Source organism: Diplotaxodon limnothrissa, linkage group LG2 (assembly GCF_057381915.1).
Source record: "Diplotaxodon limnothrissa isolate DT_005_m linkage group LG2, D_limnothrissa_male_GT1.1, whole genome shotgun sequence".
Taxonomy (NCBI): domain Eukaryota; kingdom Metazoa; phylum Chordata; class Actinopteri; order Cichliformes; family Cichlidae; genus Diplotaxodon; species Diplotaxodon limnothrissa.
In genome coordinates, this window is record NC_140597.1 from 34,888,549 (window position 1) to 34,912,684 (window position 24,136).

At 39.3% G+C, this 24,136-nt stretch overlaps 1 protein-coding gene across 1 annotated transcript; it reads left to right on the forward strand.

Moving 5' to 3' along the window:
* The first annotated feature begins 67 nt into the window (after positions 1–67).
* LOC146638964 (high-affinity choline transporter 1-like) lies at positions 68–22,572 on the forward strand. Its single transcript, XM_085372017.1, has 9 exons — positions 68–104; positions 17,074–17,294; positions 17,965–18,078; positions 18,681–18,836; positions 19,118–19,266; positions 20,353–20,496; positions 21,446–21,599; positions 21,681–21,898; positions 21,991–22,572. The coding sequence occupies exons 2-9, from the start codon at positions 17,111–17,113 to the stop codon at positions 22,546–22,548; spliced, it is 1,677 nt and encodes a 558-aa protein (XP_085228143.1). The 5' UTR covers positions 68–104; positions 17,074–17,110; the 3' UTR covers positions 22,549–22,572.
* The last annotated feature ends 1,564 nt before the right edge of the window (positions 22,573–24,136 follow it).

Sequence of the window (24,136 nt, forward strand, 5' to 3'; positions counted from 1 at the left end):
CAGATTCTGGAAACCGTTATTGCCTCCACCTGGTGAAAAACACGAAATGCGCATTTTACAACAAACTTCTCCGCACTTCGGTTCCGCTACACAACCATATTCGGGTAAGAGGAGTCATTTGTACTTAAGGTGACTTATAGACGAAAGAATATGAAACATGAGCAAAAATCTGATGCATAAAATACTAATAAGTTTAGAAAATGTGCCATGTGTTGAAATTGTGTGTCTAGGGTTGCCAACTCCCTGAAAAATAAATAAGGGACACCTCGTGGCCAGGGCCGGGCGGCCCAGTTGTCTTCACCCTTCCCAGTGTGGTGAATTTTCTAGCTCTTTTTTTGTGTGTGAAATTATTTTTTTTAACCATTTGACTTGAATTTGATTTAAGTAGATGTGTATTCTTTGTGATATGAACACATGTGAAACAAATGATCATTTAGCCATTTATTTTTTTAGCTCAAAATGACAACATTAACACAATAAAACATGTCTCCTTCTTAAACAGAAGCCTGTCATGCTTAACTTTTGAGAATATAAGTAAATCTTTCTTTAAAAGAACTCTGTCCTGCTTAACTTAAAATAATAGAAAACAATAGAAAGAAAAACATTCTTGTAACAGTGCACATTTAGTGCATTTAGTACAATTGGCTTAATGCTAATCAGCTGCTCCTGTTTGTAAACCCGCTTGTTCCCATGATTACGCATCTTAACTCATCATCATTATTCATCTATGTATTACTTTTATGTATTAGTCATCAATTTGTTGTAATCATCTATCCTTACAGTTGTTTATTACACAAAATAAGTTATATTATCACACTTCTGGCCACATAGCGCTGATATTCACTGCACATGCCCATATTAACTTTTTCCAGCCAGGTGTTTTCCTTTTCCCATTTTTCCCTTTCTCTGAACAAACATTGCTGCTCTAACGCTGGGCTTACACTGTGCGGTTTTAGGCCCATTTTGAGCCGATTTTTGAGTGATCGGACCGATTTTGGCCTTCATCGTGCGTCGTGTAGTATACGTGGGGTAACGAGAAGTGATTAACACCTCACGACCAGCTCCCGATCATCAATCGCTCGTGAGGGTGTCACCACAGCCGCTCACACTGCTCGCGCGCAAACACGTAAACGTTGGTGTAAAAGACGGAGCAGCACGGCTGTGCAGCGTGTGATCTGGACACAAGCAATGGAGGCACACAACCGTGAAAATAGTTGGATTTACATTGCTGCTCAATCACAGCTGCCCGATCAATGTTTTTCATTAGCAATTTAGCAAAGTTGATGGTGGTGGTGTGTCTGTGTGAGTGAAAGACGGAGAGAGAGAGCGCGACAGATTTTCTGTTATAACTAGTGATGGGCAGATGAAGCCCCATGAAGCACTGAAGCTTTTCATCCAATTGGTTCACCCCAACGCGAAGCTTCATGAAGCTTCATTTGCTCTAGCAGGACACCTACTGGACGTAAAAATAATAGCTGGCATGAATTTGAAGAGTGTGGCATTTTGCACACAGCCTGTAAATGTCAACAACAAAAGGAGTGTGTGTAAAACACCTATAGTGTAGTGATGGCAGTATACTGTGTATATTTATGCTGGCAGTATGGAAAATGATTATTTGCGGCAAAGTTCGAACCGCTTCATGAACCAGTCACGTGGTACAGCCGGGCAGCGAGGCTTCGGACGTCATCATTTTCAGCTCCTCCCATAAATGAAGCAAGCCTCGATACGCGCTTCGCGGAAACGCCCCCTCCATTACTTGACACACGCTCCGAAGCCTCGATACAGAACGTCCCATCACTAGTTATAACCTTCATTTTATGGAGGCACAGTGTGCGCACTCAGGTCGCATCAGAGCATCGGGCCGTATAGTGTGAGACCCTGCATCGTGACCTACCAACTTCTAACCCCTGCGAGTCAATCGTGCAGTTTGAGCAGGAGCTGAATAACGTGACTGAAAAAATCGCACAGTGTTTGCCCAGCTTTAGGTGTACTGTCGTCCGAGACTTGCACCGCAGTGTCGGCGTTTGTTTCCCTGTTGGCCATGCTTCTTGTTGTGGTCATCTGTTGTCTTCCGGTATTTTCTCCGTAAGCGACCTTTCCTTGACCAATGAGATGAGCGGTAATCTGAATTGTCATACTCGTAAGTGTGCTGTCAGCTCATTGGTCACAAAGCAGGAGAGGGGCTGGGAATTATGTTTTCAAACAAACCGTTAATTCCATTAAAAGTTATAGACTACTTTTGATTCTCACTGTATTACGGGACAAAGTGCGTCCCTTATTAGCTCAATACGGGACGTGTACTTTTGTTTCGAAATACGGGACGATTCCGTATTTTAAGGGACGGTTGGCAACCCTATGTGTGTCTCTCGACGTTTGTTTGGTTTGGGGGGGGGGGGGGTTGGTTTTAGTTTTGTTTTTTTGTTTTTTTACTACAACCAAAGTTCAAATTTGTCAACAGAACAAGCATTTATATTTACTGTGAGACAGGGTTGTCTACATCATTTATTTTCAAAAGCTTCTATGCCAAAGGGCAAGCCAACATAACAATGCACACCTGAGTTAATGTGTGCTCAAAATAACTCTTGCATCATAAAATCACTGGTCATTTTAATGGCATTTTTCGACATTTGTAGCATCTGATTATAGCCCGCCCCCTGCCCCCCTATATTTTTTTCTTTTTCTAAGAGAGTCCATGGACTGTTTGATAAGGCCCTAGACCGTTTGTTGCAACAAACGGTTGTGGAAAATTTAACAATAACCTGCAACACATCCAGCGAGCTTGATTTGAAGTGGGTTTAATAAACACATCGCAATGTGTAGAGAGCACCCCAGTGAAACACTAGGACCATCTCTGAATTGTGGCCACCGCCCTTACATCTTATATACAGGGACACAGACAAAGAACATTCCACAAATTCTTACACGTTGATAAGCAGAAGGAATCCCACTATCTGTTTAACGTCTCCCATTACAATGGCCTCACTGTGTTAACTGTTACGGATTCAAATATTGGGGATGGATACAAGAGGAAAAACCACAATAACAACACTGGTCCGGCTGGGTTGAGTCAAATGATGATTTTAATGATCACACGCGTGGGAGATGGACACCGTACCCAGACAGCATCAGATCTCAAAATGGTGGAGCATTGATCAAACTCTTATAGCCTCTAATGGCCCCCACCTTATCATAAAAGCCTAAACATTCACATGCTTTCTCTCACACAGCGCCTAAGCTACAACCTTGGCTCCCTGTTTATCTGCTCCTGCTGAGATGGGGCAGAAAACTCCAGTATGTTCTATTCTCTTCTAATCAGACAAATAAGGCGATGACTTTCTGCGAACAGTATTTCTTATAACTCAGCAGTATAATGCATCATAAAACAATATCATTCATTCACAATAAATCAGCAGTCTAATGTAATGCAAATCAGTTTAACAAATGCAATAGTTACCACCTTCTTCTAATTCAGGAGAATAATGCAAACTAAAACTACATAATAATTCACAAACTTTAATTAGGGGTCTAACATGGCATAAAATAATATTATAATCCCACACTCCCCCTGATGAGCTCTTTAGAATAAAGAGCTCACCTACACCCTGTAATCCAGTGTGGCCGGGTTCATTTCTTCTCACTCCTGAGGCCCTTTGTCCCCCTGTTGGGCGAATCATATTTGAGATGACCTCTGTGTTTGCGCAGTTCAGATGAAAGGAAAAACTATTATTACAACAATAGCAGGTACAGATGACACTCCCCAGTCCTCCCACAGTATTATTTTGGTGCTACCTTATACCCTTCAGACGTACTCAGACTAGAACCTCTGTCCAAGGAGCTTTTAGCCTTTATTTTATTGCTGCAGCTACCAGTGCCTTCCAGTTGGGTGATCCTCTGCTCTTCTTTCTTCAACCTCAGGGGTTAGACAACCCTTCAGTCGTTGCACAGATCAGGGGATTATTCTGCCCCGATTTCAAACAACAATCTGTGTGTCCTCGGGTCCTCTGTGTCCTGTGTATCCCCCAGAAAAAGGAACAGGAACGTGTCCCCCTTTGCCCAAGAGCCTCTCGAACCTCGTTGGTCTGGTGTTCCTGGATTTCCGCCAACCCCTTCATGGTTATTGCTGTGTTTATGGGATCCATCCTTTTGAGGTGACTAATCGGAGCCCAAACGCCATGACACTTGGACCCAGTTGGTGTCTCGGCAGTCACCGTGTCTGTCTCTGCTGCGAAGGATCCCCGTATATCTGTGACCTCGTCTGGTGTCTGTTCCTTTCTCTGTAAGAGACAGAAAACCAAAACACCTCTCTTCCTAGCTCTAATAATCTAATGTTGTTATCTACTGATCTTCTGGTGATTCAGAATTGGTTTAAAATATTCAGAATGTCCCAGGGACTTATTCTAATCATATCCTATGTGTGTGTAAGCGTGTTTGCATTTAGCCCTCTGCACTCAAGGCATTTCCTACACTTTATCAGTCCGGACCATCACGCCGAACGAAGCTTATGACCTTCAAAAGACCGAGTGCCAACTCATTATAAGCACATTTGCAAGGTGTGTCTGAAAATTATTAAAACCACTAATTTTAACAAAAGACATCAAAAACAAATTAGCCATTTTTAATCCTAACATTTGCCCCCCAAAAATCATGTTTGCTTCCGCCTACTGTCCCACGGTTTCCTCTCCAGTGTGGTAGTCAGCTTCTCATGAACACAGGCATTTTATCTTCTAAACGCTATTCAGTTCATTTCAATAATTAATGCTTAAACATGGAAATAATGATTTATGCTTCTCACTGATTCTCTAAAAAAGTCCGGAAACCTTTTGGGACATTACTAGCCTATGTTTTACCATACCTAAGTTATTAAAAACACAAATGAAGTCATAAAAATGTTCATATAATCCTTGTTTGATGTTAAAACTCAACTTCCCCCCCTTTTTTTTGACACATTCCCATGTGTCAAATCAACGGAGCTAGAAAATTAAAAGAAAAGGTTAGTGACCTCATATATTAGAAAGTATGAGACCTTCTCCTATCCAGTGTCATTGCTCCAGTCCTGTCATCCTGTGCCAGGGAATGAAATCAATTTAATTGTCATGTTAGATCTGTTCAACTCCTGGCTCCGCCCAGAGCCTGCGTCCGCAGAATTGCCAAGAAACAAAACCTGTATTAATATGAACTTCACTTGAATATGAACTTGTTGACACAGCAAAGGAACATGCTCTCCTTCTCGAGGACAGGCACTGACTCCCACTTATCTCCTGGAGCCAACTGTCCCTTATGGAGACACAACATTGCAGCTACAAGGTTTTGCAGATTGTTAAGTTGATCTGTGTGTAATGCTCTGAATCAAGTATGAAATATTAAATGAATGTTGTTTAATCAACTGCCACTACTTAAAAGTTAGCAAAAGACATAACTGAATAAAAGATCACAAAGAATAGCATGATATCAGTATTATGTAAGCGCGTGCGGCCTTCCATGCCCAAAGTCACTCCAGTCCATAGATCAGCCAAACATCGCGTTGACCGTAGCTTTTAACCCTTATTAACTTGAGCACAACTCTATAATGAGCAACAAACTGAAATATGTATAAAAATGATCATGGTTACACCTGCAATGAAAGATCATATGATTATCCAGACACCTGTAAATAGAAGATTAACCTGAGGTTATAACAATCACCGTAATACAAATGTTAATGTAATGTCAAAAGCTTCAATAAATGATCAATGCAATGCTTGTTATATGATTCTGATGTAACAATAATGCTGATGCTAAAATAACAGTAAAACACCCCCTTTTTATCCCGTTTATAAACTTGACACATAAACGTTTATCCATGCCTCTTTTACTTTTATTTCCCCCTGTTTTCCCCTCACTGACCATAGCAGGGGAATCTATGTTTTGATTCAGCCATGAATGCAGCTCACCTGATTCATCACTGAGCCCCACCGTCACTGGCGTCTGACAGGGTGGCGCTGCATATTCTTCCTTTAATGTCACTATTTTCAATCTGTTAATTAGAGTGCTTAAACATGAAGTAGACTACATCCACAACAAGTCAATACAGCTGTAAATGTGGCCAATTATCAATCTATTACCAATCAATAACAAAAAATAGCTTTTATTTTATGCATGCTTTTAGTCAACCACTCACCCAGAGGATCTCCAATCCCAGAAAATTCCTTCTCCTCATTTAATGAGTCTGTCCTCCTTCCATGCCCTGGTAACTGGTCCATCCAGAGCCATATCATCTCGAAATATACATACAACAAGCCAAACCACACGTTGGTCACACCAACCCTTTTCCGCCCTGAAGATGTCCAACATGGCGTCGGACATCTTAGTCTGGACTGTCAAAGGTGACTTTAACGCTGACTGTTCCGACAATCCATTTTATAACATTTCCTGGTCAGATTTGACAATCTCTGCACCAGGGTTTTAATAGTTTTGCAATTTTCATTAGTTTGTATTTTTATTCAGCTTCGACTTCAGATTTTCAATTTTATATCAGTTGTAATTAGTTTTTACCAATTGTTTGCTAGTTTAGTCTAGTTTTTATTTTCTGAAAATCCTTAGTTTCAGTTATAGTTTTAGTTGTTGACAAATTTAAGTTAACGGGTCCAACCGAAGAAAGTCCAACTTTTTTGTGATCAATTAACCAGTATCAGCCTCTAACTGTATCTGGCCTAATCCCTAAAGTCCCTAACTCAATTTAACAGTGTCCAAAAAAGCGCAGATACCGTTCCAAACGGTAAAGTGGTGCAACCACTAGTTATTCTGGAGTGCCCCAAGCTCCACAGTGACCAACTGACTATCCCTCAAAGAGGACAAGGCCTAGACGTCCCCGACCTTGGCAAGCGTTACCTCTGAGCACTGCGCTTCTTAGCAGCCTCTAACTGCCGTCCTATAATAATTTATAACACTTTGAAACAGCAGTCAACTCCTCGAAACAAGAGTATGACTGAGGCAGGTGCAACTTAGTGTTCAATGGAGCCTCTAACTCACAAAATGACCAATTCCCTACCAAACTACTTGAGCCTCTAACTGCATTAAACACTTAGCAGCCTCTAACTGCATTAAACTCATGAGATTTTTTCATCAAAATCAAAACAGGCCTTCTCCAGTAACTTCAGTGAGTAGACTTTAATTTAATCATGTCCAATTTGGCACACTTTGGAAATAGATTCAACAGGTAGTGCCTTACCTTTGTATAAGCCGGCTTATGCCCACTCACGTCAGACCACTGGCTCGTGCCTGTCCGTTCGACAACCTCGGACCGTCCAAACCTCCAGCTTCCACCCCAATACCACAGGACGTGCCCCCAAACTGTTACGGATTCAAATATTGGGGATGGATACAAGAGGAAAAACCACAATAACAACACTGGTCCGGCCGGGTTGAGTCAAACGATGATTTTAATGATCACACGCGTGGGAGATGGACACCGTACGCAGACAGCATCAGATCTCAAAATGGTGGAGCATTGATCAAACTCTTATAGCCTCTAGTGGCCTCCACCTTATCATAAAAGCCTAAACATTCACATGCTTTCTCTCACACAGCGCCTAAGCTATGACCTTGGCTCCCTGTTTATCTGCTCCTGCTGAGATGGGGCAGAAAACTCCACTATGTTCTATTCTCTTCTAATCAGACAAATAAGGCGATGACTTTCTGCGAACAGTATTTCTTATAACTCAGCAGTATAATGCATCATAAAACAATATCATTCATTCACAATAAATCAGCAATCTAATGTAATGCAAATCAGTTTAACAAATGCAATAGTTACCACCTTCTTCTAATTCAGGAGAATAATGCAAACTAAAACTACATAATAATTCACAAACTTTAATTAGGGGTCTAACATGGCATAAAATAATATTATAATCCCACATAATGTTCCACATGCATGTAAACTAGTGACAGGAGTGCTCTTACTATAGTAAAGTGAGAAAGTGATATTACTATAACTAATGTGATATGATTAAATATGTGATTAATAGATGAGAAAAGAAATCTGTCACCACATTCCACCCTTTGTGATACCACAATTAAGAATTAAAAATAATTAAGTATCGCATAAAAACACATGGAAATTTCTTTTTTGTACATCAACACCATTGTGTACTCAAAGAATTCACAATGTGCATCTTCAGTCAGAAGGAAACAACAAATTCACATTTTATGGTCATCTTCTCTCCATCTAAGTCTCCACCCTTTGTTCGAAGGATGGAAGTTATATCATAAAAGAAAACACAATATGAGATGATATTGATCATCATTATCTGCAAAGAAAACTTCAACCTTAGTTACATCAAGCTGCTCTCTCATAAAAACCCATTGTTAAGATAAGGAAGTTTTTCAGTGTGTGATATATCTTCCCACTTTATAATTAAATCTCCCAATTTATTAACTGTTTCTGTAAAAGACCCTCATCCCCCATGTTATTAGGGATTGAGGCACACATGCCTCGCCAAACATCACACACAATCCTTTGTGCCATTTGCTTTGCCCTGTCCAGATGTTTGCCATCAAGGACAGTGAATATGTCTGAATCTGTAGGTACCACAAACATATACTAACACTGATGTTAGTGCTTCTCGAGTTTTAAAGTAAAACCCAAAAGTAGCCATGAATTTCCACACAGCCAACATATATCAAACACTTCTGAGCTACATTTTACAACAGAATTATAGCTCTTTCCTCTCTGTCTATGCAGTGTACTGTACTCTTTACTATTGTAGAGCCATCAGCCCGTTTAAAAGGTGTAAACCTTCTCAAGGGCATTTACAATTATCTTTACTGTTCCTACACCAGTGATTGGGGAAACCAAAACAACCACATTTAACTCTCTAAACCTCCTCGTTTAGGTGCTTCCAGCATGTTTGAGGTCTATCAAAATCCCTCAATGAAATGTGATGAACCAAAAATCCTATCTTTATGGTGTCAAATGTGTCAAAATTGAGTACACATGTCAAAAGAACTCACAACTGTTGTTACTATGTTTACTCAGACAATGAGGGCCTAATGCACTTACGCATCAGGAACTGACATGTGTTGCGAAATCAGTTTCACCCCGGTTCGTTTTATTCCTCGAAACTTCCAGAGACGGCACCGGAACTCAGTAGGTATTTCACAAAACCTTTATTCATCTTCATTTAAGCATGCACTTCTAGAAGGGAAGACGAGGCCGATGTCCCTCTGCAAAATCTTCACCCCTTTGTTAGTTACAGCCAGCTTTATAGAGGCGACCCTATCATAAAACCCCCATGGTGTGCTCCAAACTCTGTCTGTGTGTATGCACGAGCACATGAGTGCCTGTGTGTGCACGTACCCGTATGCCTATGTGAGCGCACGTGAGTGAATGTATGTGCGTACCTGTATGTATGTGTGAGTGCACTTGAGTGACTGTGGGTGCGTAACAGTTAGAGACACACACCCACAGTGCTTTATGTACGTGACTCCCTGCCGGTCATAAAAGTCCATCTCCCTTCCAGACCACAGTTATCCAGTTACAAATGTTGAGACCCCCACCCAGGTATCCTCTGGGGAATTTCCACTCAGCATTAACTCCTCTTTGTCTTACTTTCACAGTTCAACTGGGGGAGGGTCTCCTAAAATCTACTCCTAAGTTCATGACACAGTCAGGCCTTTATTTATATCCAGGGCAGTGTCACTGTCTCACAATTCTATATCCTATCTAACACATTCCTAAACTCTAAAATAAGCTAAACATTCCTACACATGCTAGATAATCAATCTACCTACCCTACAAAATGCGCACAAGTTGCTGTAAAACTTGCATGCTATAACTACTCCAATCACTTTTACTCATGCTCAGAACTCTAACAGAGTTTGTGATGTTCGGAGAGTCATGTAAATGCATGTCATTTATAAAATGATTATTAACGTCACACCAACGACCACCTTAACTTAAAAACACACTAAGCTTTCCAGGGAAACTGATTGGCTGTTTAAGCAGGTGTTATCTGCATTCATTCGCTGATCCCTCTTAGGTGCCACAGAGTCTCACTCTTCAGTCGCTGAGTTGGAGCTTGGCACTCCCTTGTTGGAGGAGGGCGCTCTTTTCACCCCTCACCCTCTCGTTCCAACGCAGCTTTATGGTTATTGCTGTGGTTCTGGAATCTTCTCATGATGACTAGTAGGGCCCCAAACCGCACGACCTTTGACCTCAACCACTGCCTGGGCTGTCAGCTCTGCTATGAATGGTCCCTGCTTCTTGCTGGGTCTCTGAAGACTTCTGATCAGCACCCAGTCTCAGTCAGGAGATTCCACCCTTGGGATGATTTCTTCCAGCAATACTCTGGCTGCTGCACCTGTATCTCTTTACTAGGAGGAAAAACTTCTAACCATTTGGAAAACATGTCAACCATCATCAAACCACATTTTTCTTTCAGTTCAGTGAAGTTTACTTATAGATCATCAAAGCCTTATCTGAACATGGACTTAACCCCCCTGTAGAGGTTTAATACCTGTACATGAACTGTTAATCCCACAAATCACAGTAAAAAGCCATGGACAACATCAGGGCTTCTCCTCCGGAGTAATTTCACTTCAGCCCTGTAACCCTGTGTTAAAGAATAAAATCAGCATTAATGTCATGTTAAGTGGGCTCTAACTCTTGGCTCTTCCTGGAGCCTGCATCCACACCACAGTTACCTAGAAACCAAAATCGGTGAGTAAATACAAACTTCACACTTACAAACAACTGTAGGGTCATAAGAGTAATAAGGCATCCAACACCACTTACAAAAGTGCGCCATATGCAGTTTATTTCCCCCAAATCATTAAAACACTACTGTTACCATAATTTGCCCAAATCATGGATCATCCCATGTGTTTAATTAAAACTACTGTAACCAGTAACTTTTCTTAAGTAATGTCACTCACTTGTTTTCACACTTTGAGCTCAACACCTTAAAATGAATAAAGATATGATAATGAGCCCCACACTAAGATGTTCTGTAATCACTACACAACCTGCTTCATTTCACTCATGTCTGCCTGTGTGATGCCAGAACCCTTAGAGAGGAAAAAAAAACCAACCATTAGCCAGTGGTGTGTCCTCGCAGGTCGGGCCTGGATCAACAGATTCCAGAGGTGTTGCTGTAAATCATGTGGTCAACCTTCCTAGTCTGTGAAAGGAGTGATACTGATTTTAACACAGTATGTGTTTCACATTGAATACACATTTTCCCCCTGTAACATTTAACATTTGATTGATTGATAATACTTTATTTATCCCGAGGGAAATTGGGTTAAGGCTGCCAGCCGTGCCAGCGCCATCTTACCCTTCCAACCATACATACATTACACAAAACATCACATGGGGAAGACAGGTCAGAGAGGTATAACAATGGAAAATGCACCACATGAGGAAAGATAAGGAGAAAAAAATAACTCGTGTGTGTGTGTGTGTGTGTGTGTGTTTGTTTAATGGCTGTGTGCGTAGTGGAGCTGCAGATTCAGCAGAGCATGTCCTTAAACCTGCCTTTCCTTCACATTTCTCTGTTTATGTGTGACATATTTAATATCATTTTCATCACTACTTATTAACACTTTCCCTCTCTTATTCTTCTATCCACATTTTAACACATCTCTTTCCATCACTCTTGGTTATACACACACACACTTCTCTTTACTGCATTCCTCAGTTTCTACACACTTTATACTGCATGTATTCTTTCCCATATTTCTGAAAGAGAAAAGAAAATCATGCAACCAAAACCTGGATTTGATCCTGCACTTACCACTGCAACAAGAATACCCACTTGAATACCCAAACTGAGTTTCTAGGAACCTGCACCCAATAATTGCAGCTGTAAGGAAGCGAGGATTTCCCCGTCGGTCCGATAGAAAAAGTCCTCCCAAATCAAAACAGCTCACCGTTGCAGATCCTTTGCAGTGCCTCTCTTGGTTCTTTTAAAAATTCCTGCATGTGTGATTCGGTGAAGCATACCCCCCGGTTCTCCCTTTTTGAAAACAACGGTGGGACTGAGGCAATTTTACCTCAGGATGGCCAGTCACCGCGTGCCCGTGATTCAGCAAAACTCACCGGAGGAATCCTGCCCGACAACGCCAAATTGTTGTGGAAAATTGAACAATAACCTCCAACACACCCAGCGAGCTTGATTTGAAGTGGGTTTGATAAACACATTGCAATGTGGAGAGAGCATCCCAGTGAAACACTAGGACCATCTCTGAATTGTGGCCACCGTCCTTACATCTTATATACAGAGACGCAGACAAAGAACATTCCACAAACTCACACGTTGGCCCCTCTCACGGGGGAGCTATACCTTCTCCCTCAGAGAGAATTATGACCTTGTTTTCTGCTTGGCCGTCACCTAAGGATTTACATCCCTGATACGCAGAAGGAGTCCCACTATCTGTTTAATGTCTCCCATTACAATGGCCTCACTGTGTTAACGTTCCACATGCATGTAAACTAGTGACAGGAGTGCTCTTACTATAGTAAAGTGATATTACTATAACTAATGTGATATGATTAAATATGTGATTAATAGATGAGAAAATAAATCTGCCACCACACGGTCTAGGTGCATCTGGTTCAGATATAGCGCTTTCTCAATGAAAGAAGCCAAGTTTTTTCAAAGGTTATTAGGTGTGCCAATGGCAGTTTAGGGTCTGACCAGTTTTATTTGGTCTGAGGTCTGTTTACACCCTGAGTAAGGCTCAAGTTGTCTTCCTGAAAGTGCTGTAACTGGATGCAATTCCACGGTTATCTCCTTCGATGTCATGTGCCAGCACAATGCAGAGCACTGTTTACGAACCTGGATACAGTGGCTCCCCTGAAAAAAGCCTGAAATCTTTGCTTGACTCCCTGGTATAACTGTGCCTGGCAAACCTGCGCCTTAAAGCAGATAAAACGTAAGCTTGAGAGGAAATGGCATCTCATTAAGTTAGAGCTTCATTTAGCCTGGAAAAAGAGTTTGCTGCCCTTGCAAAAAGTCCTGGTTGAAGAAAACAAGAACAACCCCAGGTTTCTTTTCAGTACTTTATCCAGGCTGACAAAGAGTCAGAGCTCTGTTGAGCCAAAAATTAATTAAACGTTAGCTTGCTCAGTGCAATGTTCAATACTGTTGATCACAACATTTTATAACAGATTATAGCATGCTGTAAGAATAGTAAAATAATAAATGTACTGTGCTGCAGTGGGTTGAATCATATTTATCTATTAGACTCTAATTTGTTCATGTAAATGGAGAGTGGAATCTTGGAGTCATTTTTTTGACCAGGGTATCTCCTTTATTTTGTATAATTTAAAAAATGTGTTTAATTATTTCTAAAATTAGAAACATCCTGTCTCAAAACTAGTTAATGAATTTATTACTTCTAGGCTGGACTACTGTAATTCATTAGTATGTGAAATTAAAATATTTTATCACAGTAATGCTGACTTTAAAAAAAAAAATAGTGACTGTTTATTTCAGCATGTTGGCATCACAAGTGAATAATCTGATAACAAAAATATCATCACAGCCAAATCAACATACCCAGTGTACTTTACCACTCAGGCTTTGAGCCATCAGGCAAGTTTTTATGTTGAACCCTGCCCAATAAATGCCCCTGACATAGACTTAACTCCAACTCTGACCCTCAAACTGGCTTTTGAAAGAGTATAAAATATTAGGGTCAGCTAAAAAGTTGTAAGTTTGGAAGATTTATTGTACATCATGGGTCTAAATAAATTCTGACACCAAATATGCTGACAAGAGAACTTTTTGTTTATGTGTATTTTATCTTTAGTTTATAGTGCCAGTTGACGTTAGTCACACATGTAGCCTAGACAAGCAGTTCGTGAAAAAGCGGGAACAAGGTCATAACTGTTCTTATTTCAAAACAATATTTTTACATATTTATAATATTTATACATAAACATTAAGTGAATAGGGAGTCTGTAATCTGTAGATATAACAAGGGTTACCGTGTCCACAAACGGGTTATCATAGATACAGTATGTAAAGTAATCATATTTATACTCTTATTAAATAGACTTCTTCACTGATGAATTAAAAATTCTGAGCGAATTACATGATTTTGAAATCATGTGACATTCTGAAGAATGAGTGCTGCTCTTTTATGTTTTTTGCTAAAGCACAGGATTTTGATTGCACTGTAACAATGTCTATATTTTAGATTGCATCGCAACTTTTGCAGAAGTCAAGACTCTAAATACTCCTTCAGCCACAAATCCATTAGCTAAAAGTTGAAATTCAGTAAAACCTTTATCTGTCTCATTTATTAAATCTAATTATTTCCTCTATTCCTAAACAGGCACTTTTTTCTGCCTGGAAATGATCGTAAATTGCTGGTTCCTTTGAGGTCTGTGAGGAATGAGAAAACCTGTCCAGCCGTAGATTTTTTTGTGTCTTATCTACAATAGGCTCAGCCCCCTGTGCCACAAGGAGGCTTAGACTGGTTATGAGACAAACAGAAAACAAAACAGTCAGGCAGAGACGATAGGAACGCAGTCCTGGAAAGGATTCAGAAAGGTACCAGAATACCCACACTGCCACCAGCTAAGCAGGTAATTAGTGTTTGACTTTGATTTTCATTGCTTAAACCTATCACAGTTAGCAAAAGCTTCTGTCTATATTTGCTGCAGCTGTTGACTGTAAATCAACTAAGCTGGTCTGATAAAGCAAGCGTGTGTTTTAGTTTGGCACTTACTGGTGACTAAGATTTAAAACAAAGTAAAAGTGTAAAAGTTTACAAATAATTGTCACTGTATCACTTTTTAATCTACACAGAAAGGTCACTCAGATCAGGTTTTACTGCTGCATTATCACATCTATATTATGCCAAAATGCCTTTATATGGATTTTATAAAATTATTTTTAATAGCTTTCATGACAGTTTGTAACAAGTTTTTGTAACAAGGTGAAGGTAATGCTTTACATGTTTACTGTTCCCAGTGCTTTTCCTTGAACGCAATGTTGGAGAATAATTAGATATATCCTTATGAAATAACTACTTCCCACCTAACCAGTACTCTAGATCAGTTAGGTGTTTTTCAGTTGCCAAGGCTTTTTGTAAATTATGCGGTGTTCACTCTGTTTTCTTTTTTTGTTGCCTCTATGATGGTGTGATAAAGAGAGGGAAATCAAACAGGCAGACTTTACACTGTTAAAACTTCCTCTGAAATAAAACAAGATTTTAGAGCTGTGAACTTTGTTCAAAGATGTACCTCTTAATGACTCCTTTTATTAATAAATGCAAATTGTGTTATTTTTGTTCTAGCTGTTACTGTGAGCAGGCTCTAATGTGATAGGTGAGTGAATCTTTTAAGGTTAACAGAGTTGAAAGAAAAAATGCACCCAAATTGCTACAGGCAGGCTACGTCAAAATCATTTTTGTCAAGGCCACCTTACAGCCCTTAGCTCTCTTACTGAGAGTTTCCTATGTGAGGATAGGAAACCGGTTTCCTATGTGAGGATTTTTCAGTCAAACTCACACAACCACCACAAACACTGTTGCATGTCACAACAGTGTTTGTGGTGGTTGTGTGAGTTTGACTGTGGGAGTATGTTGTGTGGGTAAGCTGCAAACAAATTTCCCTTTTTTTGGGATTGATAAAGTTGGACTGAATCTGAATAATAAACTATGTGACACCGTTTTCAAGTTCACAAGACAAATAATTAGAAGATGTGAACAGTTCTATTGGGTCTGTGTTTCCACAAGCCCCGCTAATTCTAGAGACTTATTCATCATGAAGAAAACAAGACAGTCGATCAATCGATTATTTGCGCAAGGGAGGCCTCGTGTGTGTCCACCATGGAAATGACCCCGATGACGGCCTCCTCTCGCTGCCTTTTATTGAGAGACAGTTCACACAAAACACATCACAGCAAAGCAACGCCCACATGGTTCTAGTGTGTGTGTGTGTGTGTGTGAGAGAGATATACCTCCTGCTGACCAAAGGGGTCATAAAAGCAGGAGCAACATCACAAGAAGCAGATCTTCCAGATAGGATGTATCTGCAATAAAACATTACAGCCCCCCCACCCACAACCTCGAGAATCTGGGGGGGGAAGGACAGTGGAATTCCTTTCATCAGAGTTGGCAAGCATAAAATGACATGAATGATTTAACAATTCACTCTAACAAGTTCTGATGAAGGTTTTCTTTTACCTGCCATAAACTGTCACCTAAATAGCACTCCCAAAATCACAAATAAACGAATAAATGTCCTTAACTTTCCAATCGTTTCGAGTATCAATCATTGAAAAACTAGTGAAAATATAAGAAGATTTAATGGAACCCCCTGATCTCAATCACACTCCGTCTTTAACCAAGTAGCCACAGGTTTTTGACATCCTAGTGCAAAAATAGAGATTTCTGATCTTCAGAAAGGAGCTTTAATCTTTTCTTATATGCAGACTCCTCTGTCTCTCTAACTGATCCTATTTCTTGATTTGAATTAATTCTGCTTTCTTGATGATATTTTAGGATAGAAGATGATTCTGTACTGACTGAATACATTTTTAACCGCTTTCACTAACTTAATAACTAGTAAACAGTAAAAATAAATGTAACTAACATATGGTCTAGTATTTAGAATTCTGCTACATTGGTTGTGACTGTCCTGACAGCTTATTCATCTACAGATATCAGTTTATAGGGTTGTAAGTATAATTAGTTTCTTTTTTCCATTTCCAGCCTTGGTTTTCTGCACACAGTTTTGGAGACATGCCAATATAAAACTAAACTATAGCTGAGTAATTCAACCAAGAGGCAAAAGTCTTAAAAACAAACCTTACATTGTGAAGGAAAATTCCAACCCCAATCAAGAGCTATTCCAGGAGTTGAGAAACTGTCAAACATTTACTAAAATCTAATCAAACAGTAGCACCCCAGACTGCCCTTGACTGCCCCACCTGTATCACATTACAACTGATAGTTCATAGTTGGAAGCACAGTTTGTAGGAAATGTTAGGATTGAACTAAACATTTTGCATTTGAAAAACAACTTATTAGTCTTATTTGTATTATTTATTTATTTATTTATTTATTTATTTTCATCAGTGGATCCACGTTTTGCCAGTCATCAAGGCAGCACACAATGGCTCTGAACATCCCAGGGCTGGTGGTAATGGTGGTCTTCTACCTGATGGTGCTGGGCACTGGTCTGTGGGCCTCGATGAAGTCCAAACGGGTGCAGAAAAGCAGCCAAGCAGCCCGGACAGAGGTCACTTTGCTGGGAAACAGAGGGATCAGTATGGTAGTAGGAGTCTTCACAATGACCGGTGAGAGTGCATGTTTGTAGATATTTGGCTGTTATTGTAGCCACTTTCATTGAGTGAAACTGTGTAAGAACATTGTGAAGCACAAAATGAGTATGTTGTTGCATGAGCTCATCACAGTGCAGCTTTTGTAATAGAACAAGTTAAATTCTCTTCTAACTCCACCAAAGTAAATAGTTAGTAAAGTAGCTGGTGAACAACAACCTATCTCTCTTTAACAGGGAGTCCCCCGTTTGACATTCTTTCAACAAAAACATGTGCAGCTATTAAGATAAAGGGGCTAGCCTGTTCGTATGTAAAAGACAACAAACCTTTCTTAATACGGTTATTTTAAAAAATGTGTTGTTGTGCCTAATTTATTACATATTACAGTGAAGTGGAACCATTAAGCTTAAGTCGGGGGTTTTTTTGTTGTTTTTTTTTTTTTTTTAATTAATATTCCTTGCTTAAGTCAATTTTTTTTTTTGTGCAATTGAATTCCTACATTTTGAGTTACACTAAGACACAGTTAAAAGAGAAAACAGATGTTTTTAAAACTTCATCTCATGTGCAAAAGTGTTCACACCATCAATTAACTGCTTATCAGTAGGCAATATTAATTTAGAAGCCTCTTTACCTGAGCCTGAAGGTCACGGTGTAATTCCTCTGTGTGTTTGTGCTGTGCTCTCTGCAGCTACTTTTGTTGGCGGGGGCTTTATCGTTGGTCTGACAGAAGCAGTGTACACACCAACTATGGGGCTGGCCTGGGCAGTCATGCCATTAACAGCAGCCCTGTCTTTTATTGTTGGTAAGAGTTTTAATAATAACACCATTACCTGTATAATTTCTGCATTTGCACATGATTTCCCATTTTCTGACGAAAGCGGCTCATGTGTGCGTAAGGTACTACACTACAGACTTTAATCATTATGATTTCCTTGTCACATACTTGGTTACGCCTACAAATATCATATTCATCTGAACTATTAAGTAACATCTACAAAAACGACCTTTTTCAAAGCAAGGTTTTTATTTCTAGATATTACTTTTAATGTCTAAATCAGGAATGATGTGTTTTATAAGACAAAGGCGTATATCTGTGTGGAAAAATATGATTTCTATATGATTACTTTAAATGTGTTTTACATAGGAACGCCACAAATTTTCACAAACACTTTTTATGCCTCTAGAGGAAGCTGTGCAAAATCATAAGGAAAAATCTAAAAACCTACCTTTTCTAAATTAGGCTTTGAAAAATACAGGCCAAGCATGTCTTATAAGGAAGTGGGGACACATCTGTGCAAATTGGCGTAAAATGTGATTCGCATAAGACTATGAATGAATCTTAAAGAGGAAGTCCACTGATTTTCAGTAGTGGATGTGAAGAAATGTGTTCTACCTGTCGTTAAGGTGGACTTTTCTTTGCCAAACCAATGAGAGAAAGAAAATATGTGACAATGATGGACCCATTCCAGATCAAGTATGGAAAGTCAATAAGTGGAGCTCTGTCCGTGGCTCTGTTAATTTCTGATCTAATCTGGGTGACAGGAACTCTTATCGGCTTAGGTGAGTGATACCCACATAACTTTTGTTTTCCTTCTCTAGTAATAAGACCTGCAACTGAATAATTTCCAGGATAGAGACAAGTGTTTTAAGTTTGGCTGCTATAATAGTTTTAACTGCATGCAAAACACCTATACAACAAACTAGTATGATAGTATTACTGTAAGTCATACTGACACATGCTGTTGGTGTCATCCTAAAGTGACTGAACTCATTTTCCTAAACTGAATGAAGGTAATTCTGATGCATGTGATTCTGTATCATTTACTGTGTTACTTTTATAGGAGCAACAATAAGCGTGGTCCTGGATTTATCCTACGCTGTTTCCATTTGGATCTCTGCTGCTGTAGCCATCATATACACATTAATGGGAGGTCTCTACTCTGTAGCCTACACAGACATAATACAGCTAACACTCATTTTCTTCAGTATGGTGAGTTCACTTGCATGGGAAACCACATCCCTCCTTAATAAAATATAGGGAAACTGTGTTTAATATAAATAAAAGAGCACAATTAATGTAAATACTTTAATAAAGCCTGTATGGATTTGAAAATACATGAAAACTTAGTTGTTGTTGTTTTTATGGTTTTTTTGTTTTGTTTTTTAATTTGATGGCACTTCACTTTTAAAAAAAAAAAAAGTAATATATGCATTAATGTCTCCAAACTCATCAGATTGTGTTTATAGCAAGTTGGATGTTCCCTCTGCTCCTTGGCCATGAGAAATACAAGATCTGTGGCTTTGAAAAAAATATATATCAAACTTTTATTTATGCACCACAGGAGAGGTTTTCTTTCTATCCCCTTAAATTATATTAAACATCAGTTTTGTCTTTGTGAGTTTTGATCTGTGACTGATGGTGCTCACTGGACACCGTTTTCAGACTTGAGGGCCTGAAGGTCTTTAATCGTTTGTTTTCTGGCTCCTCTAGATTCTCCAGATTGTCTGAATCTTCATGCACATTATGTACTAAAGATGATGAAACTGGCAATTATTTGAGCCGTTTCCCTAATTATACATTTCTCCCTTAACTGTAGTTGCCCTCGTCCCACCCCTTTTTTTTTTTTTTTTTTTTAAGCGTGTTGTAGCCATTAAATTCTAAATCAGCCTATATTTTTTGAAAAACAGTAGATTTTAATCTGAGGTTGAAAGGTTAATCTTTATGATAAATGGTTCTTTACCTTCTGGAGCATGTGTGCTGTGATTATGCACCTTTTCCTCAGCAGCTTTGATTTATCCCAATGTCAAAAAATACACAGCGTTAACAATGCCCGTCTGGGCCATAAACAGTTCGCAGAAGAGACTCCTAACCACAACAGTTTCAACTTACTGCTTATAATACAGGATTGGAATGGTTTCCAATATATTGCATTGTATTTGTATTACAATTTTACAGTGTTTTTACATTTTGCATCCCAAACTTTTTGGGAACAGGGTTTTAATATAGGCAAATCTAATGTGATTGTGAACATTGTAACTTAGTCTTTATGTCATTGGATCTTCTTCTGTTCTGCAGTGGCTCTGTGTCCCCTTCACCTTAATGAACCCCCACTCTATGGACATTACTAAGACTGCTTTCAACTTTACCTACCAAGCCCCCTGGATTGGTTCTGTAGATAAAGAAAGGCTATGGAGATGGATTGATAATTTCTTATTATTGGTAAGGCCTGCATTTATTTTTATTTAGGACTGAATTTGTAAAAGCAACAAACACAGAAAAACATTAGCAGTTGCAGAGACCAAGACAGATTTCTAGCACTAGTCTCTTGATGGGTATTAAAATATCTAAATGTTTTTAAAATAAAGGTCACTAAGTACAAACAATCATCCAAAATAAACTATGTGAATGACATTAACATGCTTTGCAGCATTCTTTATTAGCACACACACGGTTGCTGTTCAATCTGCTTTAAAGTGATTATTTAAGTAATTTACAAAGTTATCAAAACTCAAACCAAGCAGTGACTCGCCTATAAATGGATCCAGGTCAGAGATGGATCAATGAGGTTCATAAACAAAATAAAGAACAGGGTCTCCCTTTAAAACCAGAAAAAACTAAGGATATCAATGTGGACCACGATATTCATCTTAGAAAACATGAGTGGAGAAATTGTGGTTAACAAGTGAACTCGATCAAGTTACATTCAACAATATTCAGTCATTCAGCATTAGGCCTTCATGGGTATGAAATTGTTTGCATGATGTAAGCCTAATGATGTAATGAGGGGGGGGTAAAGGACATAGTTTTCATTGAATTTAATGATTATTAATACTAAAACTATAATTAATACTAGAAATGTTCATTTACATTCAAGGGACCTCCGAACAAGCACTGAAACTCCAAATAGACATAAACAATTAGTCTGACGAGAAACAAATGAGCAAATGTTTCAACCTATAATGTGTACTCCATGTGAACATTATAAACCTAAAGCACACAAGTTAACTCAAGATGAAATAAACAGTTTGTCATTTGCTGAGTGCTAATAAAATACACATAATTAGAGATACAACTAAAGTTGAGAGATTATAAACTAAAACAACATTACCCTAATAAATGACTAACTAACAAAATGAACGGCTAACTGTCACACTGTCATTTGTTTAAGGCTTTAGGTAACCTTGGATATCAGGACTTCCACCAGAGGACTCTGTCAGCCTCCTCATCAAATACAGCCAGGATCACCTGCTTTATTGCAGCTCCACTTATTTTTGTACTTGGAATCCCATCTGTGTTGATTGGAGCAGTCGCAGCATCAACAGGTACAACAACAGAGAAATATATTTAATAAAATTGTTAAAATATATTTTCATTTATTTGTACTTTTTATGTTTTTATGCCAGATTGGAACATGACCTTATATGGCTCCCCATCCCCCTTCAAGCGAGGAGACGCTGGTCAGGTTCTGCCAATTGCTCTGCAGTACCTCACTCCAAACTACATCTCCATCATTGGTATTGGAGCTGTAGCTGCTGCTGTGATGTCCTCAACAGACTCTGCACTATTATCTGCCGCCTCCATCTTCTCATCCAACATATATAAGAGCATCCTAAGGACCACAGTAAGAGACCTGAAAGGAGAAGATTCGAGTTGTGGTTATGTCTTTTCTGGTTCAGTTTCCAGATTTTATTTTATTTTGGGGTTTTTTTGCAGGCATCAGACAGGGAGCTCCAGTGGGTGATCCGTGTCACTGTGGTCCTGGTGGGCGTGGCTGGCACATCGCTCACCTTCCTAAACAACAGCATCATGGTTTTTTGGATCCTGGGCTCAGACATAACCTACACCATCATGTTCCCTCAACTAGTCTGCGTCCTCTTTTTTAACATCTCCAATGGTTATGGCTCTATCATGGGCTTGCTAGTTGGAGTGTTGCTGAGATTGCTCAGTGGTGAACCATCCATAGGGTTACCTGTTGTCCTTCACTTCCCAGGTTGCACTCTTGAACATGGCATTTATGTCCAGCGCTCTCCGGTCAAGACTATCTGCATGTTATCCGCTATCTTTGTTACTTTGTTGTTCTCCTACCTGTCATCACTGCTCTTCAACAGAGGATTGATTTCTGAGAGGTGGGACGTATTCAAAGTGAAGGCCAACAAACGATCACAAAAATTAACATTAATGAGCAATGGCATCATCGAAACAGACAAGGAGGAGAAGCCTGATGGTCAGAGTGAAACTGAACTAATACTAACCCCCAGTCAGTTGGAGTGACAAACTAAATGATTTAGTGGGATGCAGATGTGTTTTTAGAATAGAATAGCTTTTTATTGTCACTGTTACAAGAACAATGAAAGGCAGTTTGGCATTTCTCCATGTGTGTGAAGTACACAATAGCGTAAGTATTTACACAATAACAGAAAAAATTTACATTTACGCAAGAAAGATATGTAGAAGTTATACATACACGCACATACATACATATATGCATCCGTACATACATACACACATATATTTCCACATACACGCTTACATTTATATACATACACATACATGCCATCTAACTAGTAGGTGCATTGAGAGGTGCAGTGTGATCAGTGATATTGCACATTGAGAGTGTGTGTGTGGGGGGGGGGGGTGCTGTTGGAACTATATTAGCTAAGGTTATAATAAATATAGTTTAAAGAGGTAGGGGTGTTGGTTGCATTGAAGTATAAATAGAAATACGATTTACAAATAAGGTGTAATGTCCATGAGTGTTGGCAGTGCAGTTATCCTCCAATCAGGGTCAGAAGGCTCTCGATGGTGGAGCAGTAGATGTTTACGAGCAGTCTTTGGGGTAATTGGGCCTGACGTAGTTTCCTGAGGAAGTACAGCCTTTGTTGTGCTTTCCCTACCTGGTGGGAAATGTTTGTGGACCAGGTAAGGTCGGCCGAGATGTGGACTCCGAGGAACTTAAAGCTTTATACCCTTTCTACCTCCTCCCCATCAGTGTAGAGGGTAGAGTGCTCAGATCGCTTTGTTCTTCTGAAGTCGATTACCATCTCCTTGGTCTTGGCTGTGTTTAGATGCAGGTTGTTGTCGTCACACCATTGCTTCAGATGCTGAACCTCCTCTCTGTAGGCTGAATCATCATTGTTGTCTATCAGTCCTATGACGGTGGTGTCATCAGCAAATTTTATAATGGTGTTACTGGTGTGGATTGGTGAACAGTCATGGGTGAAAAGTGAGTATAAGAGGGGACTGAGGACACACCCCTAGTATCAACACCAAGAGTGGAAATACTATCAATATGCACAAACGTTTCTCATCCACTCGTCTTCCATATGGTGCTTAGTGATGATGGTGACTCTCAAAGTGGAGGCAATGAGAGTTTGATTGATTGAATCTTTATTTTGAACATGTTGAAAAAGTATAAAAAAAAAAAAATAGAATTAAAAGAGACAAATGAACAAAGCAAACAAAAGGAAAACGAGCAACCACAACTCCAAATAACGTCCATGTTCAAAAAGGAGCAGGAAGAAGCATAAGCTTATTTAATCCCACCCCTTTTCCACTATCTAGTATCAATAGACTACAAAAATACCTCCTTGTAATTACATTATATGTTATGTGTAATTTTTTTTTTTTTTTTTTAAATAAATACACATATATGTTTCTATCTATCCATACCTACGTATATACACACATACGCACATATACACATTTTCAATAACCCCATTAACACCTGAAGGATACACAACCTACAATTTTATATATATATATATATATACACACACACACACACACACATACCCATACCAACAAACCCGTGCATGCGCACACACATGAAAATATTAGACAAGAACACCCTATCAAATCT